This window comes from Telmatherina bonti (assembly GCF_933228915.1).
Source record: "Telmatherina bonti genome assembly, chromosome: 13".
NCBI classification, from domain to species: Eukaryota; Metazoa; Chordata; class Actinopteri; order Atheriniformes; family Telmatherinidae; genus Telmatherina; species Telmatherina bonti.
This window is the reverse complement of record NC_136611.1, coordinates 13,900,011-13,916,139: the sequence shown is the minus strand read 5'-3', so window position 1 is coordinate 13,916,139 and position 16,129 is coordinate 13,900,011. Positions and strand designations below refer to the sequence as shown.

Here is a 16,129-nt window from a genome sequence, read left to right as displayed (position 1 = left end):
GTGTCACAGTCATCGTTAGAGGAATGTTTGGGGGGGAGGGCCGGGGGGGGAGACCATATTGTTAATGTGTCGCATGCACTAATTATCAAACCACAAAAACTGGAGGGAATGAACACCCTCTTCTTTAAGACAGATGGAGAGAAAATGCACCACTTGTGTGCGATATTTCATGTTGCGCAGCCACTTTATTTAAATCAGATTTAGTTGTGGGCGTTCACCTGCTCTTCTGTCATAATGGTATAGTCCAGGGCTATAAATTAGCCAGCATCGCAGCTAACTTGTTCAAAGTTTAGTTTATAACAGAAGAGAAGAATAAGCCTCTCTCCTCCTCATCCTCCGCAGCTGCACTGAGATGGCGCACACCGAGGTGATCAAGCCCGAAACTCTTGATGAGCTCATCCAAGCACTCCATAAGATCTTCGAGAGTGACAGCATCAATGTTGAGGAGGTTCAAGCTGTGATGGAAGCCTATGAGAGCAATCCTCTCGAATGGGCGAAGTTTGCCAAGTTTGATCCGTACAGGTAATTTTTTATTTTTTCCAATTTATTTTAAGGTAGCATATTACACATTTATTATGCTTTAGTCTTGGCTCAAAATGCACACTGCTATTTTGTTTTTCCTTTTTTTTTTTTTTTTTTTTTTTTTTTTTTAATTCTCCAAGCATCATTTTGTTCTCGAGACAAAAGTTAAACTTATTTCATACGACTTCATTTAAATGGAAACTTGTCTCCATCTCGAGAAAGCTGTGAAGACTTTTTCTGTTTGAATGGGGAGGAAAATGCATCACTTATCTGCGGTGGTTTATCATATTAAAAAAGAAAAGAGGAATAGTGTATTCCTTGTCACAATGAGAACTTGTTTGCGTACAATCTGGCTGCTCCTGCAGCAGTGTTTTGATTAGCATTGAGTCAATGGAGGGTGGGTGAGTGTGACACCCAATCAACACCGCGGATGGAGACACACCAAGCGGCCGCAGCGCAGATCGATGGCTGACGGAGCTGCGGCTCGGAGTTGGCAGAGGCAACTCGTGCAGAAAACCTTCATAAAAGATCGACCACAAAACAGTTTTTTTTGGGTGGGATGTAGCCTACGTGGAAACTTTGATAGTGTCAATGACCGCTGAACAATCTGTGCGTGCGTCAGTGGGCTGTAGTACAAGTGACGCACTAATATTTCAGAGCACTTTTATAAAATAGAACCATTCAAATCAAATGATTATTTTAACACACAAAACATATTTAAATACTGCTAAAGCCTCATATTTAAGTTGGTCAAGGTTTGAAATATTTTGATGTATAGTTTTGTTTAATGTCACACTTTTTCCCACCCGTATCTACACTTATTTAAAGCTGATTAATCTGTCATGTTTTAATACATCGTGGACCAGTTCTCAACATGCTGAGTCATGTTAATTTAACCTTTTGTTTTTTTTACTTTTTTCTTTTTATCAGGTACACAAGGAACCTGGTTGACAGTGGTAATGGAAAGTTCAACCTTATAATTCTCTGTTGGGGTGAAGGACATGGCAGGTGAGTTAAACATAAGTACAAACATTTTTTTATTTTATTTCATTATTCTGTATTAATACTGTGTCACAGCTTTAAACATATTGATTTAAACCACATCCACCTTCAATGTTAGCTGTGTTCTTAACTTAAATGCCAAAGGCCACATACCCAGGTCACTGCTCTGGTAATTATTATTTGTTCATAAAGATATGAAAGTCCAAGACTGCATTTCCTTACACTGGGGTTATGTAAATCCTCATTATTTAATGATATTTATCGCTTGTGCCACATTGTTATCAAGCCAGAAATAGTTAAACCACCCCACTGCTGCACCATTGCACAGCATTATTTCTCTTATGATAGCCAACTTTTTACAATACAAAAAAAACTGCTCCATGTTCCCTTTTATAAATGTAAGGTCAAAGCTAGTGATAACATATTCTGATGCTGTATTCTTTTCTGTACTTTTAACACTTTGCAGTAGCATCCATGACCACACAGACTCCCACTGCTTCATGAAGCTGTTGCAGGGACAGTTGAAAGAGTCTCTGTTTGAGTGGCCTGAGAACGCCTCACAGGGAGAAATGATCATTAAATCACAAAGAATTCTCCAGGAAAACAAGGTTGCTTACATCAATGGTAAGAAGCCAGACTGTTTCTTTTCTTTGTTATCGCTTATCTAAAGATCTTGACATAGTATGATGCTCACAATGTTATACAGCTGAGATGAGAGCTACATGAACAAGTATGATCCGGTCCCATCTGACATATGTTGAAGTAACATGTTTGTGAAAGTCAGACATGTTTGGCATTAGTTAGGACTGTGTGCAAAACTGCTAAATCCTTGGGCAGAGTAACACTCCAGTTTCCAGCCTTTCCAGTTATGTCATGCTAAATTGGCCCAACAGGAATTCACAACGAGTTGTGACAGTACAATGAATGTTATTTAGGTCTCTTCTCCAAAATGGCTGCAGAAGCAAACATTTCACTTCTGTGATGTTTGCTCTCCTGCTGGTTACTGCGCTCCCAGTTATATTTTGTGAGCATCATTTTAAACTTTTTCACCAACATAACATAGATTTTAATGTCTTTTTGTTTGTGTGTATGTGTGTGAATATTTCAGACTCCATCGGCCTGCATCGTGTAGAGAATGTCAGTCACACGGAAGGCGCTGTGAGTTTGCATCTGTACAGCCCCCCATTCGACACCTGCCAGACCTTTGACCAGAGGACAGGCCACAAGAACAGGGTCAGCATGACATTCTGGAGCAAATACGGCGAAAGAACACCATTTGTAAGAGACATTTTCTTATTTAAAAATTTCTAAACTTTTGATGCATCATTCAAAGGTTTTGACACACCTTTTTTTTGGCAATTATGCATATTTATTCTAAGACAACCAAAATCAACTAATTTGAGAAAAAAACAGATTAACAGAAATTATACCTTCTAATTTATTCCTCGAATCCTAACTTCATACTCATAAAAATGCATATGTGTTCAGTCTATATATAATTTGTGCAACAAATTATGAGTAAATGCTTTACTGTGTAGACATTTTTTGGAAATTGCCGAGCATTTCCACAGGCAGGAACCCTGCAAACAGTTAATAAATTAAGACTTTGCCACCCCTTCAAAATGCTGTCTGGGCAGGAGGTGGGAGGTTTTTATTGTTTCCTGCTTCTGCCATTCAGCTACGCATGTAAGCTGTTAAAACAGCATTCTTTGAAGAAGTTTCCTTCAACTTATGTAATAATAAAACTGCTGTTTTAGCAGTCAAGAGGGAAGCAAATACACCCAGTTTAATTCTTTAAAACTAAAATCGAACCTTAAACTTAAAATATCCTGTAATTGAGCAAAAACGTTAGAGTTACATGAGAATCACACAAAAATATGCTGGTCAGGATGTCTGCCTATTTCAGCCATCCTGTCAATAACAGCAATCTTATCAGAAATCCATAAGTTGGATAAGCATACCTTGACCAGAAATTGTTTTAGTCCACTATATTGCAACACCAAAAGATAAGATAAGCACATGAGTGTAAGCACACAATGAACTTAACCTGATATATGCGCAAAGTTCTGAACAGCTTCTGTAGTCTGAGTGGGATTTTGGATCACATAGACACTCAATGCTAACAATCCTGTTTGAATTTCAGACTTAACTTAAGGGGATGTGATTAAATGAGTAAAGATCCTACATTCAGTCTTCCTCTGTTTGTCACTCTTTCTCCAGGAGACCACTGTTTCACAAGAGAACAACTAGAAATCACCAATGGAGGCTGCAGCTGATGAAGATATTTACATAATAGGCAATTAATCAAAGAAAAACTGCTGGGGAGACAAAAAGTTGGGCTTATTATGACTAAGCAACCCTCTTTAAAATCATAAATGTACAGGTTCAAAAGTACAACCCACTAATTAGAATGGCTTTATCGCTGCTTACTGTAAGCTTGGCAAATACTGATGAGCACAGGAGGAACGCATGAATAGGCTCGGACACGGATTGAATCTGCCTTTTGTTTGCTGGGCCTGAGGAGACCTTTTTTTTTCCAATAACAACATTCCGGTCTGTCCACAACCTGTGTAACCATACTTTTGTAAGGTTATGGCCTATAGACAAAAAATAGAGCATTAGCGTTTTAATAAGAGGAGATATTGTTGTTATTGAGGATCTCATGTATTTTAAGAGAAGAAAAATATTTCTGCAATGAATAGTTTTGCTGTCAACTGATTTTTTTTTTTTTTTTTTTTTTTGCTGTATTTACTGTTAGTTTTAACCATTTTAAAATGTCTAAATGCTTGTTTTGAAATGGTTCAATAAATGTTATATTTGTACTGTGTAAAGTACAAATGTTTGTTCTGTTTGCATTCTGAAGACGATATGCAAAGCTTTAGAGTTGTGTTGTTTCTGAAAGTTCACTGCTGGTAATTTATTTGCAGGTATACCTGCTCACAGAAGCCTTCCTTTTTTAAATTTGGAAACTCTTGCGTGTGTTCATATAAAGAGAGGATTAGATGTAATATTTTGTTTACTAGAGGATTATACGTAAAGATAAGATCTATTTTCTCAGGATTTTGACATCTGTTGATTGTAGTAACATAGTCTATAAAATCTCACACCTCTGTCAATTACATGACTTCTGTAATGCAGTCACAAATCTTGCTGTAATCGTAGACCATTAAACATTTACAGTTTACAAAACATCCCTCTGTGTTGTCTTCACTACTCATGTTTTGCATGGTTTTGAAAACTTGTGATTAATTCACATAATTTTAGGGGAGAAATGCAAAATCATTTAAATATAAAGAAAAATCTTTACTTAAAATAAAGAAGTTACTGAACCACTTTAAATGTAAAATACTGGACTCATGGTTCAAACTTTTATGTAGAGATAAGCTGCATCTGACACTGGTCTGGCAGGTACCTATGTTCCAGCATGCCCTTTAATCTGTTTTTTGGGTTTGAGGGAACTATTGACTGCCCATTACCTTGAGCAATAAATAGATTACATTAAGAGTACACTGATAACTGAATAAATGATAAACATCAGCATCAGTAGACAGTCAACAGGTCTTTGGCAGGAAAAAAGGGTTTTATTAGTGCCATAGTGTGAATGAATTAGTGACTGAATTAGAGATATAAGGTGCAATCAAAGAGTGCGTATGTGCAAAGATCAATTTGCCTGTACAGCTGACTTGTTATGCTGACATCCTACATTGTCTTCTGCGTCAGATGTGTTTCTGCGGTGGGAATTTTAGTTTTAAAGTTACATCATAGAATGATTTTTTCTTTTACACTAAATTCAGAAGAATGTCTGATCTTAAATGGTTTCTAACTGTGTCTTTATTATTAACATTTTTTAAAAGAATTTGCATGCATTAGGATGAAACTGGACACATGAAACACACATGCAAACACAAAGTCATCTTCAAAGTAATTTTGGGGTTTCGCAGTCTAATTCACCTACCATTTCGGTGACAGTTACACTGATGATTTTTATATTTATAGGCAAGGCAAGTTTACTTGTATAGCACTTTTTATGTATAAGACAATTCAAAGTGCTTTACATGAAAGATTAAAAGCATTAGAGATGGTTTATACTTCAAGTAATAAAATCAACAGTTTAGTGAAACCACATTTCTTCATCAGCTGCCTCTGCTGAAAGCAAACTCCCTTCTGAAAGTGAATTTGAGAAGTGAGTTTGTCAAAGTTTCCACAGTTTCTCTGCACCGGCTCAACCTCGGAACAGCAAATACTCAGAGTTATGCAATAAAGAAGCAACAGTGTTGATTGGACCAACAAGAAGCCATGATCACTGAATGCCAGACCGAGTGAGATTCCATCCACTTCACTTACCTTCCTCAGACAACAAACTGTCATTACAACAGCAGTTGGAAATTCTTGGTCCAGAAAGTAGAAGTCCTGCCATGTTTTTGGATCTACCTATAGATTTAGAACAGATGTTTTCACTGACAGGCTCGTTTACCTGGCAAATAAACTCTGCTCATTAAATTCAGCTTTTTTGTTGACTGGTCGGAACAGCTGCAGGACAGAATTGTTACTTTCTGGGCCAGGAATTGCCACCTCTGGCCATTTTTAGATGATATACTCATCAGTTAACAACTGTTTAGAGTCAATGTTTAGTATTAAGTCATTAAAAGCTATTTTAAATACAAAACCATTGGGCTTGCACATATATGTAAATACCACTGCATCCACTAAAAACTGTGATATTTAAACAAATGTATTAATGTCTGCACTACAACATTTAGAAACCTCTCAACAGTGGCGATGGTCAACTATAATGAGACCTAACACTACCATTAAAAATACACAAATTAAGCAAAAAAAAAAAAAAAAAAAAAAAAAAAATTGTCTCCGTAAAGAGCTGCAATAATGTTCATTTCCATATATTAGTCCCCATAGTGAACAATGTTACAGTAAATAAAACAGTAACACTCCTTGTGAAAGCATTGTTGGTGGAGAAGCATTCCACAAAAGAAATAATCTTATAAAAGTGTAAACACCAGTGTCTGGAACATTACTTAAAAAAAAAAGGTAAACTAATTAATGGTTACTAGTTACATCTCCCGAGTTACAAACAGTGTTACAGCATTATAAAATAATTATTGTGGAACGTAATTATTACAATACTTTTTAAAATATTTAAGTATGTTCCTTTAACAGAACTTCAAATGAATCTGCATACTCATTGACGAGCTGGCTTGAACTCTGAATTTCCCCTCGGGGATGAATCAAGTATCTTTGATTTGATTTGATTTGATTTATTCATTTTAAAAAGGAATATGAGATGAATGTAAAGGAAACTTAATGGAATAAATTACTAAGAAAAAAGCATCTACACTAATCTCAGGCTGCCTGGATGTTGGCTTCACCTCCTCCCCTGGAGAGCATCACATGATTCTAACTGCTTGTAGCCAACTTTTTTTTTTTTTTTTTTCTGGTCATTTTCATCAACATTTTCATTAAATTCTTGTCATTTTATCTCTGTGTGAAAACACAAGTCTGTGACGTTGGTAAAAAAAACTTTTCCTTTGTTTTCTCTGGACTCACTGTTGCCACGTGCACCTCTCGGTCATTTGTGTGTGTGGCTGTGGGTGTGTGTGTTCAGCTGCACCCACTGACTTTAAGACATTTGATTTCTCGTCAGTCAGTCATCATCATCACTTAGGGCTCAGGCAATATGGTTGCTTCTGTGTGTAAAAACACAATGTCAGATGATGACAGCTTAACTGTACCTAATTTCAGTGACAATGGAAAGAGTAATTAAAAAGTTAGTGAAAAAAACATAAGGCTGTTTACTTTAATGCCACTATTCCCATCGCTAATAGAGTTCTCAAATATTGCACGGCATGGTATTAACATGTCATCTCATTCATGCACTGACAAGATCTACATGACACAACAAGTACAGTAGTTAATTGGCATCCAAGTCAGAAAGGTAGGAAAAGCACTCATAGAGTTTTTGCTTTCATTTAACAGTTTCTTACATAATACCTTCATTTTGCAAAATACATATACACAACAAATACTTAATTTATTAAAACTACTTTCTGATTGTTTGACTTCAGTGATTTATTTGGTTATTTTAAAATATACATTGACGAAGCAGTTGCCCGTTACCTAAAGTGTTTTAAGTAATAAAAGAAAAATAATAAAAATTTAAAGTAAATAATGGTGGAACGTTTGGGTTTTGTGGTTTGGGCACATTTGCACTTTGTTCACATGTTTTTTTGCAGTGGATATTCGTGGAGTCATGCAGGTGTTTGTTAATATTTACTGATGTAATTTGTCTTGCAGATAGCTGTGGAGGAAAAGAATTGATGATTAATAGCAGGTGTGTGTAAATGTGCAGATGTGGTAGATGGTAATGGCCTTTAGCTCACCTGGCTGGTGTCCTCTTCCTGGTTTGTCGGGCGGGTGTTTCCCCAAGGGCCTGGGGGCAGATGGGTGGGGCTTGGGCAAGGGCACTTGGGTTTTAGGTTGGGGAAATGGTTGTAGGTTTAGTTATGTAAATTAGTATCTGTGGGTAGGTTTTTTAAAAAAAAAAATATTTATAATTATCATTTAGGGAGTTTTAGCATGTATTAGAATGTAGTTTGTTGTATGGGAAGCACCTCTGTTGGGTGGAAGGTGGTTTGGCCCAATCCAGAGGAAGGTATAAATGGGGCCATTTGGCTCATTGGCGACGGCTGCTGGTGGAGGCGAGGCTGCTCCACAACAGTCTGGTGATCCTCTGGTCAAATATTTACCCCTGAAAAAAAAATAAAGACTTTGAATTGAAGTCTTTTGAGTGGTTGTCACTGATTCCAGCCGTTCACAGAGGCAAGCATTCTTCACAACACTGATGGCAACTGGTCTCTGATCTGTACGGAAGCTAGGGCTGTCATGGAAAATGAATACCGGACTAGAACATGTTGTGGGAATCACAGTATGTGTGAAAATGAGCTGCTTGGTATAGGTCTGTGCTATCTGAGTGCTCTTTTTTTTTTCTTTTTTTGCTAAATCGATCTGTTAAGTAAGCATGGACCTGTCATCCGAATAATAACATGATTGATTGTAAAAAAAGATGAAATATATCGTGTTATGATGTAGTAGATTTCATTCCAAGAAAAAGGTAGTGTCCTCTTCAGGTCAGGAATGGGGTCCTATCCCAAGTGGATGACTTCAAGTATCTCTGAGTTTTATTAGTGAGTGAGGGAAGGATGGAGCAGGAGCTTGACAGGCAGATCAGAGCAGCGTCAATAGTGGTGAGTGAAGGAGCTGAGGCAAAAGGTGAAGCTCTTAATATACTGTTGGGAATATACATATCTATGGTACTACCTAAGCTATGCCTGCAAACTGTCATTGAAATAACAGGATCATGAAAACATTCAACTGACGTGGGTTTTTTCCGTAGGGTGGCCAGGAACTCCCTAAGAGATAAGATGAGAAGCTCGGTGAGGAGCTCAGAGTAGAGTCGCATCTCAGATAAGGTGTTGGCTTGGGCTTCTGGATAGGAAGCCACCTGGTGAGGTGCTCTGGGCACGTCCCACTGGGAGGTGACCCCAGGGAAGACCCAGGACAAGCTGGAGGAATTCGGTCTCTAGGCTGTCCTGGGAGTACTTCAGTTCCAGATAACTTGGAATATGTGGCCATGGAGAGGGAAGTCTGGGCTGAGGCACCTGCCCCTGCTGCCCAACCCTAAATAAGTGGAGGAGAATGTATGGATGTTTCAGAGATTGTTTTCTCTTTAGTAGATGTACACATTATTGATGCGTAGCTTTGTCACCCAAATTTAAAAAAAATTGGGACCTTATGTTGTGACGACATGTTTTATAGTAAAAAAAAGTGACATGAATTACTTTACGCTTGAAGTTTTGTTGTTAGAACATGAAACACAAAGTACTGTGTGTGAGATGTTGTGACGTAGAAATACTGGCACAAAATACATTTTATGGAAATTATTCTTGTCAAGCAGAAACATTTCATGCCAAGGATTAATTGTTCCGTTCTGCTTTATTGCTCTACAAAGAAATATGGGTCAGTTATGAGCAAAATACAGTGTAGGAGTCCTTACCCAGAAAAATCTAATTATCGTTACTTCTGTACATTGTAATGAGATTACTTTATTCAAGTATAACTACTTATTACTTTCCCATTTCTTAATTTACCATGTAGATATACGGGGCATACACCGTGCAGACACATGCATTCTGCAGGAGGAAACATGCCTCACTGTAAAATCCACATACAGGACAAAGGAAGCTATGATGAGGTCATGCTGAGCTGATAGATGCTCATAGAAACTATGAAAATGTTCATGAGGCTGAAGTTCACCGCGGCTCATCAAGGATGTTTTCTCGTGCAAATTAGATCTGTTAATGCTGTCCTGGAAGAACCGCACCCCCCCTTCAGATTAAACTTCCAGCAGGTCTCAGGTGTAGGTTTTTACTGAGTGCAATGAAGGAAATTATTTGTTATGCAGTATAATAATCAGCATTTTCAGATAGCAGAATGATTTTGCAAAACTGCTGATTGATCAAAGTGATCGGCTGATACAACAGACAGAGAAGTTTCAATTCCACTGATCTGTAAAGTCAAATAAAATAATTTCGGTAGGATGAAAATTCCATTGAGTTTCAAAACCTTCTGTAGGAATGTGCATTCCTTCAATATGGTAATTCTGTTACTGATATTTTAAGTGTAATGAGTTACTTTACTTCGTCACCCAAAAATTAATATCATTACTGTAACACATGACTTTGTAAAACATTACTTCCAACGCTGGTGACACATCACATGCCTGCGTGTGTGAAGTCAGATGGTGCTGTGTGTCTGGGTATGTGTGCTGCTTTTGGTTAACATGTACCACTTACTTATGGTCTTGCTGTCTTCAGAAAACTAAAATTAAAATTATATAAGCAAAATGCACCACTAGGATTGGGAGAATTAAGTATCCAACACAAAGACGTCGTCCTGTCTGGTTTATCACAGTATCCTCCAAATAACACCATCACAATCTCAACATCAACTTCATCCCAACATCTGCTTCTCGCACAGTTTCTTCATTTAAAGATGAATGCGGTATACAATATATTCCACATTTCACAACAAAACCAATTGCATTATAACTTTATAAGTTTTGTGGGTTTTTTTTTTTTTTTTACAATAAAACTTATTACATTACAACATGATGTTTTTACAAAAGTCACAGTATAATATGATCTAGTCCCTTTTTGTTTATATGAATTACAGCTTTATTCTTTTGTAACAAATAGTTTAGTCAAAAACTAGAAAAGCACTCAGATAGCACAGATCTCAGCCAAGCAGCCCATTTCAGCTTGTATTGTGATTTCCACCTTATATCGTAGTCCTACATTTATTTCATGTGTAAACACCATCAGATTCTAGGATGTATTAATAATGAATCCACATTGTCTTGGCTATATTATGACGTTTGTTGTGTGTTTTTATCTTAATTTGTTCTCTTGCAATGGTGATGAAAATGCCAAAATCCAGTCATTTTTCCTGTTCTGGATTGTAGTATCCAGAATTTTGCCAAGATCCTGACCTAACTTTGATAAAAATGTAAAACCTGATGGGAACTTCTCCTGTAGTTTTATGGCCAAACACTATTACCATTTATTATGGAGTTTTCTGCAAAAATACTCCCAAAATGTAATGGAGTCTAAGTTAGACCAAGACTCATTCTCATTAAAAAATCAATCTGTTTTTTTTTTTTGTTGTTGTTGTTATTTTTTGCATAAATTTGCAGACAGACTGACAAACAGGCAAATAAATGTCAGCAAAAGATACTGTGTCCGCCACCTTTATGGCAGAGGTAATGAAAATAAAAGAGAAATATATACACGGTAGAAAGCATGCTCCACATGAACACTATTGCAGAATGCCTAAACAACCAAAGTCATCGGCTTCTGCAGAGATCTTTAGCATTTTTCTCATAAAAAAGATCAGTATATATGTTCTTATTTATTTTAAAAAGCATTTGGTTTTAATAAAAACTGCAACTCGTGGGGACTGCTTGGCATTGTAGTGTGTTCTGTAACCAACAACGCATGCTGACTTTTTGCTGACATTTTACCTGAGTTCAAAGTGAGGTGAACGAAAAGTTCTCAACAAACTAGCATCTGAAAATTGGTTTATATAAACTATATTAATACCAAAATGACTAACGTGGTGGTTATTGCTCTGCAGAGTAAGATGTGGTAGGAATGGGGAATGTTTTTCCAGCCTGAATCCTAAAGGAGAAAAGACTTTGCTTTTTGAAATGTTCTTACTTTTGTGCAGAGCTTAAATCATTCCCTTAAATGTGGGCAAGAAACAATGTGTATTCAATGGCCAGTTTAGTTTTGATGTTTTTCCATAAAGTTTTCATGTCAAGCTGGTTCAACTTTTAGACTTGACACCAACTGTTCTGACAGACACCTACATTCAAAGATTTAAGGAGCACAGGTTAAGATGTTTATGTAAATAAACAAGAAACTACTGTGCTGTGGTAACTGAGAGGTATGCATACTTGCAGCCATTCTGCATCATAACCTGCGTTGAATGTTTGTCACGACAAGTCAATCGTTAAAACATTCAGAGCTCATGTTCTACACTCCGTGTCTTACAGGATTAGCTTAAAGATGCACTGTTGGCGCTGATCCATTTTGTGTGTCATGTCTTCTGGATCTTTTGGTTTCATTATATGTCACTGTTCATCAATGTGTCAGTCTACTGAATCGTTGTCATTTGTTTATCAGCTGGTTTTCAGGTGACACCCCACATTCATTCTTGCTGTAGCTTCTCTGCAAGTCATCTGGATTATAAGAAATTGTGTTCTGGATCTTTTGGTTTCATTATGCGTCTGTCAAATTTGCAGAATGTGGGTACTGACCTTTTTGCTGGATGTTTTGGTTTTATGTATCTCTGGTAATGTGTGCGATCACGTTTGTTTATCAGCTGGTTGTCAAGTGACAACCCACTTTCACCCTTGGTGTAACTTCTCTACAAGTCATCTGGATTATAGGAAAAGGTGCACTATTATGAGGTTCTATGATCTTTTAAATAAAAAAAATAAAATAAAACAAAGCATAATTTTCCATGCAAATTATCTACAGGGGTGAGAGACCTGGAAAACAATTACAAAAGAAATGCATTTTTTTGCCAACAAGTTATCAGAAAAAATTGAGGATACTTCATATAGTCATTATGTTTTATTAGTTACTGTATTTTTCTAATTGAAGAAAACAGATTTTTACTTGCACAATACTGCAGAGATTCTGTCTTTGCTTTGCTTAGCTTGGCTTCATAAAATTGAGGGTGTGTGATGAAAGACATGATGTCTTCTAGTAAATTATCATAATACTTACCAAAATAACTCAACTAAAATATGCTCTGTTATTTCTGTCATTCTGACATCGTGAATAATAGAAATCTGCTTCCTATTATAACGCTGTGCCCCCCCTCCTAAAATAAAAAAGAAAGAAAGAAAAAAAAAAAGGACTCTTCATCCCGAAAATACCTTCTGTGTTGAAGTTTTGTAAACTTCAACACAGAAGTTTGTGTTATGGTGTCCACATTCTTTTATTGGTATCTGTCATCAAACAAAACAGGTTTAACAGAAATTGATGACCCCTTCCAGTAACTTGGGACCATTGCAGCTTCAAGCCACAATACTTTCACTTGCCGACCCTCCCTCTCTGCAATACAGGAAGACCAGTTTCTTCTTTCAGTATGACCCATTGTCCACACAGTGCAGTACTTGTTGCTGCCTGATACTACTTTTCTTTCTTTCTGTCCATTCAAAATGGCAACTGAATTTCCCATTTTAATCAGCCCATTCTGCCTATAAAATGTGAATACCCATTGTCCTAGTATCCTGTTGACAAAAGCTTGTGCAATTAACTTCTATGCAGCCTCCACAGGCTACATATTGACCTCGGAGATATCACTTTTTTCTTCAAACAGAAGGCCACTTGTACTCGCAACAACTTCCTGAAATAATTAGAGATGTGTCTGATTTTGTGTGTTTTGTTTTGTTTTTCTCTCCGCATCTCAAACACATCTTCTCTCCCTTTGTTTCTCCACATAGACATGTTTCTGAACTCAGGTTGCTTCGGATGTCTCCTTTTCTGTGGAGCAGCAGGTAGAGATCATAAATTATGATTTCAAGTTGTTCCCTTCTGGTTACTCCTGCTTTGTACTGAGAAAGCTGAGACTTAAAAGTGCAAAGTAGAGTCTGGGACCGTGCCTACAATGATAACAACAGGCCATTGATGTAGGACCTTCTATAATGCCATAAAAAGCGGAAGAGCTTTGATAAACTACTTATCAAGTGGCCTCAGAACAGTGATAGCGAAATACTCATTCATACCACAAACTGTTCATATGATGTACTATGTGCATGCCAGACCGTTTTTTTTTTAATCACATGCAGATAAAGAGCTCAGTCTGCATTCTCAGGGTGTTTTGGTATCTCAGTTAAAATTAGCATTACTGTAAGTACACCGCATAATGTAAAAGACAAGTCTGTGTTTTTGCTGAGAAATTTTCTTGCATCAATCTGGAATTGTGGCCATATGAAACAGAAGTGACTCATTTAGATACATACTACACAAACACACTGAACAAACCACTGCATATGATGTGAAACACAGTGGCATTGCACTTATGATCTGCAAACATTTCTCAGGCTGTGCTTTTCATAACTCATCAGACTTTACCTGAACGTCCCTGAACTCCCCTGTGAAATATGACGCTGCATCTAAATGTGGTCCTATTGTAGAGGAGAGCTGAAAGCTTGAAATGTGATGTCAATCTCAGCAATCAAAGCTTCAAAAAGTGATGTAAATAAATTAAATTAAGATTTGGACTGAGCACATTCACAGTATACAAAAATGCCGCAGAGGATACTGAAAATGATGAATCTATAAAACAACATATTTTTATACAAAAACGTAACACACAAATGTCAAATTACTTAAATATGAAACAAGGAATAATAATTGATTATTTAAATATAAAAAAAACTAAGCTGGCTATTAGCTGGGTAATTTTGTAAAGACCTAATCAATGTAAGATGGATATACTGTCAATACAGGATGAACAAAGGTGTCAAAAATAAAGCAAAATAAATTCCAACTTGTAAGCTTTTTTTTTTTCTCTTTTTCTAAAAGTATAAAAAATCAATACATCAGTCGATAATGATGTATAACAAAATTATAAATAGTACAAATAGTAAATGAAAACTTAGCTAGTTTCCTAAGAGAAACTAAATCTCTCAATATGGGAAGCCATGGTTGAGGCAGATTGCAACATTTTAAAGCTCCATGCAGCAATGTTTGCATGCAGTTTCCACTACAAAGCAAAGACAGAATCTTTGCAATAACCTGCAAAAATTTCAAATCTGCCCCTTTAAAAAAAATAAATAAATAAAAAATACAATAACTAATAAAACCAGATGATCATATAAAGTAACATCAATGATTTCTGGAAACCTTTTGACAAAAAATGTATTTCTTTTGTAATTGTTGCACAGGGTTCTTGCACCAGTAGATCATTTGCATGAATGCTTTTATTTTTTATTAAAAAAGATCATATTACCACATAATAATAGAAGACAATTTCTTATAATCCAGATGGCTTGCAGAGAAGCTACACCATGAGTGAAAGTGGGGTGTCACCTGATCTGATAAAGAAACATGACTCATAAAATGGGTCAGCACCAAACATGCACCCTTGACGCAGGATGTAGGCTTGGCGTGGAAGGGATGGAACTTAGCAAATGGGCTCTTAGTGCTATAAGGAGTGTCACATAATAATGGAACATCATTTCTTATAATCCAGATGACTTGCAGAGAAGCTACAGCAAGGATGAATTTGGTGTGTCACCTGATAACCAGGTAATAACCAGGTGTCAGACCTGCTGGTGAGGTATTCCCCTACAAGCTCTCTGAGGTCCACAGATCAACTTCTGCTTGTGGTTCCTAAGACGAAGCGTAAACTGAGAGGTGACCGAGCTTTTTCTGTTATTGGTCCCAAGCTGTGGAATAAGGTGCCCCTGTACATTAGACAGGCTGAATCGCTTCTTGTTTTTAAGTCTTGTCTGAAGACTCATTTTTTCTCTTTGGCGTTTGACTAATTTAAAGGGTTGTTTTACTATTAACAATGTGCTGATGCCCCATTATGATGTAAATATGTATGTTTTATTGTTTCTTCTGTACAGCACTTTGGTCAACTTTGTTGTTTTTAACGGTGCTTTATAAATAAACTGGATTGGATTGGATTGGATAATAAACCAATGAGAACCGATTCAGTAGACTGACACATTGATGACCAGTGACAAATAATGAAACCAAAAGATCCAGAAGACATGACACACAAAATGGATCAGCGCCAATAGTGCATCTTTAAGGTAATCCTGTAAGGCACGGAGTGTAGAACGTGAGCTCTCAATGCTTTAAGGATTGACTCGTCATGACAAATATTCAACTCAGGTTATTATGCAGTGGCTGCAAGTATGCATACCTCTCAGTTACCACAGCACAGTAGTTTCTTGTTTATTTGCATAAATGTGACCTTTTATTAACTATAAAAAATACTTTAAAGT

At 36.8% G+C, this 16,129-nt stretch overlaps 1 protein-coding gene across 1 annotated transcript; it reads left to right on the top strand.

Moving 5' to 3' along the window:
* The first annotated feature begins 304 nt into the window (after positions 1 to 304).
* Positions 305 to 4,675, top strand: cdo1 (cysteine dioxygenase, type I). Its single transcript, XM_079250965.1, has 5 exons — positions 305 to 522; positions 1,453 to 1,530; positions 1,991 to 2,148; positions 2,633 to 2,802; positions 3,745 to 4,675. Exons 1-5 carry the CDS (start codon positions 353 to 355, stop codon positions 3,772 to 3,774), a joined length of 606 nt encoding a protein of 201 aa, XP_079107091.1. The 5' UTR covers positions 305 to 352; the 3' UTR covers positions 3,775 to 4,675.
* Positions 4,676 to 16,129: the final 11,454 nt, after the last annotated feature.

Coding starts and splice junctions, on each gene's coding strand:
- cdo1 (XM_079250965.1), top strand. CDS start 353: ATGGCGCACACCGAGGTGATCAAGCCCGAAACTCTTGATGAGCTCATC. Junction 523..1,452: donor GCCAAGTTTGATCCGTACAG/GTAATTTTTTAT, acceptor TCTTTTTATCAG/GTACACAAGGAACCTGGTTG. Junction 1,531..1,990: donor TGGGGTGAAGGACATGGCAG/GTGAGTTAAACA, acceptor AACACTTTGCAG/TAGCATCCATGACCACACAG.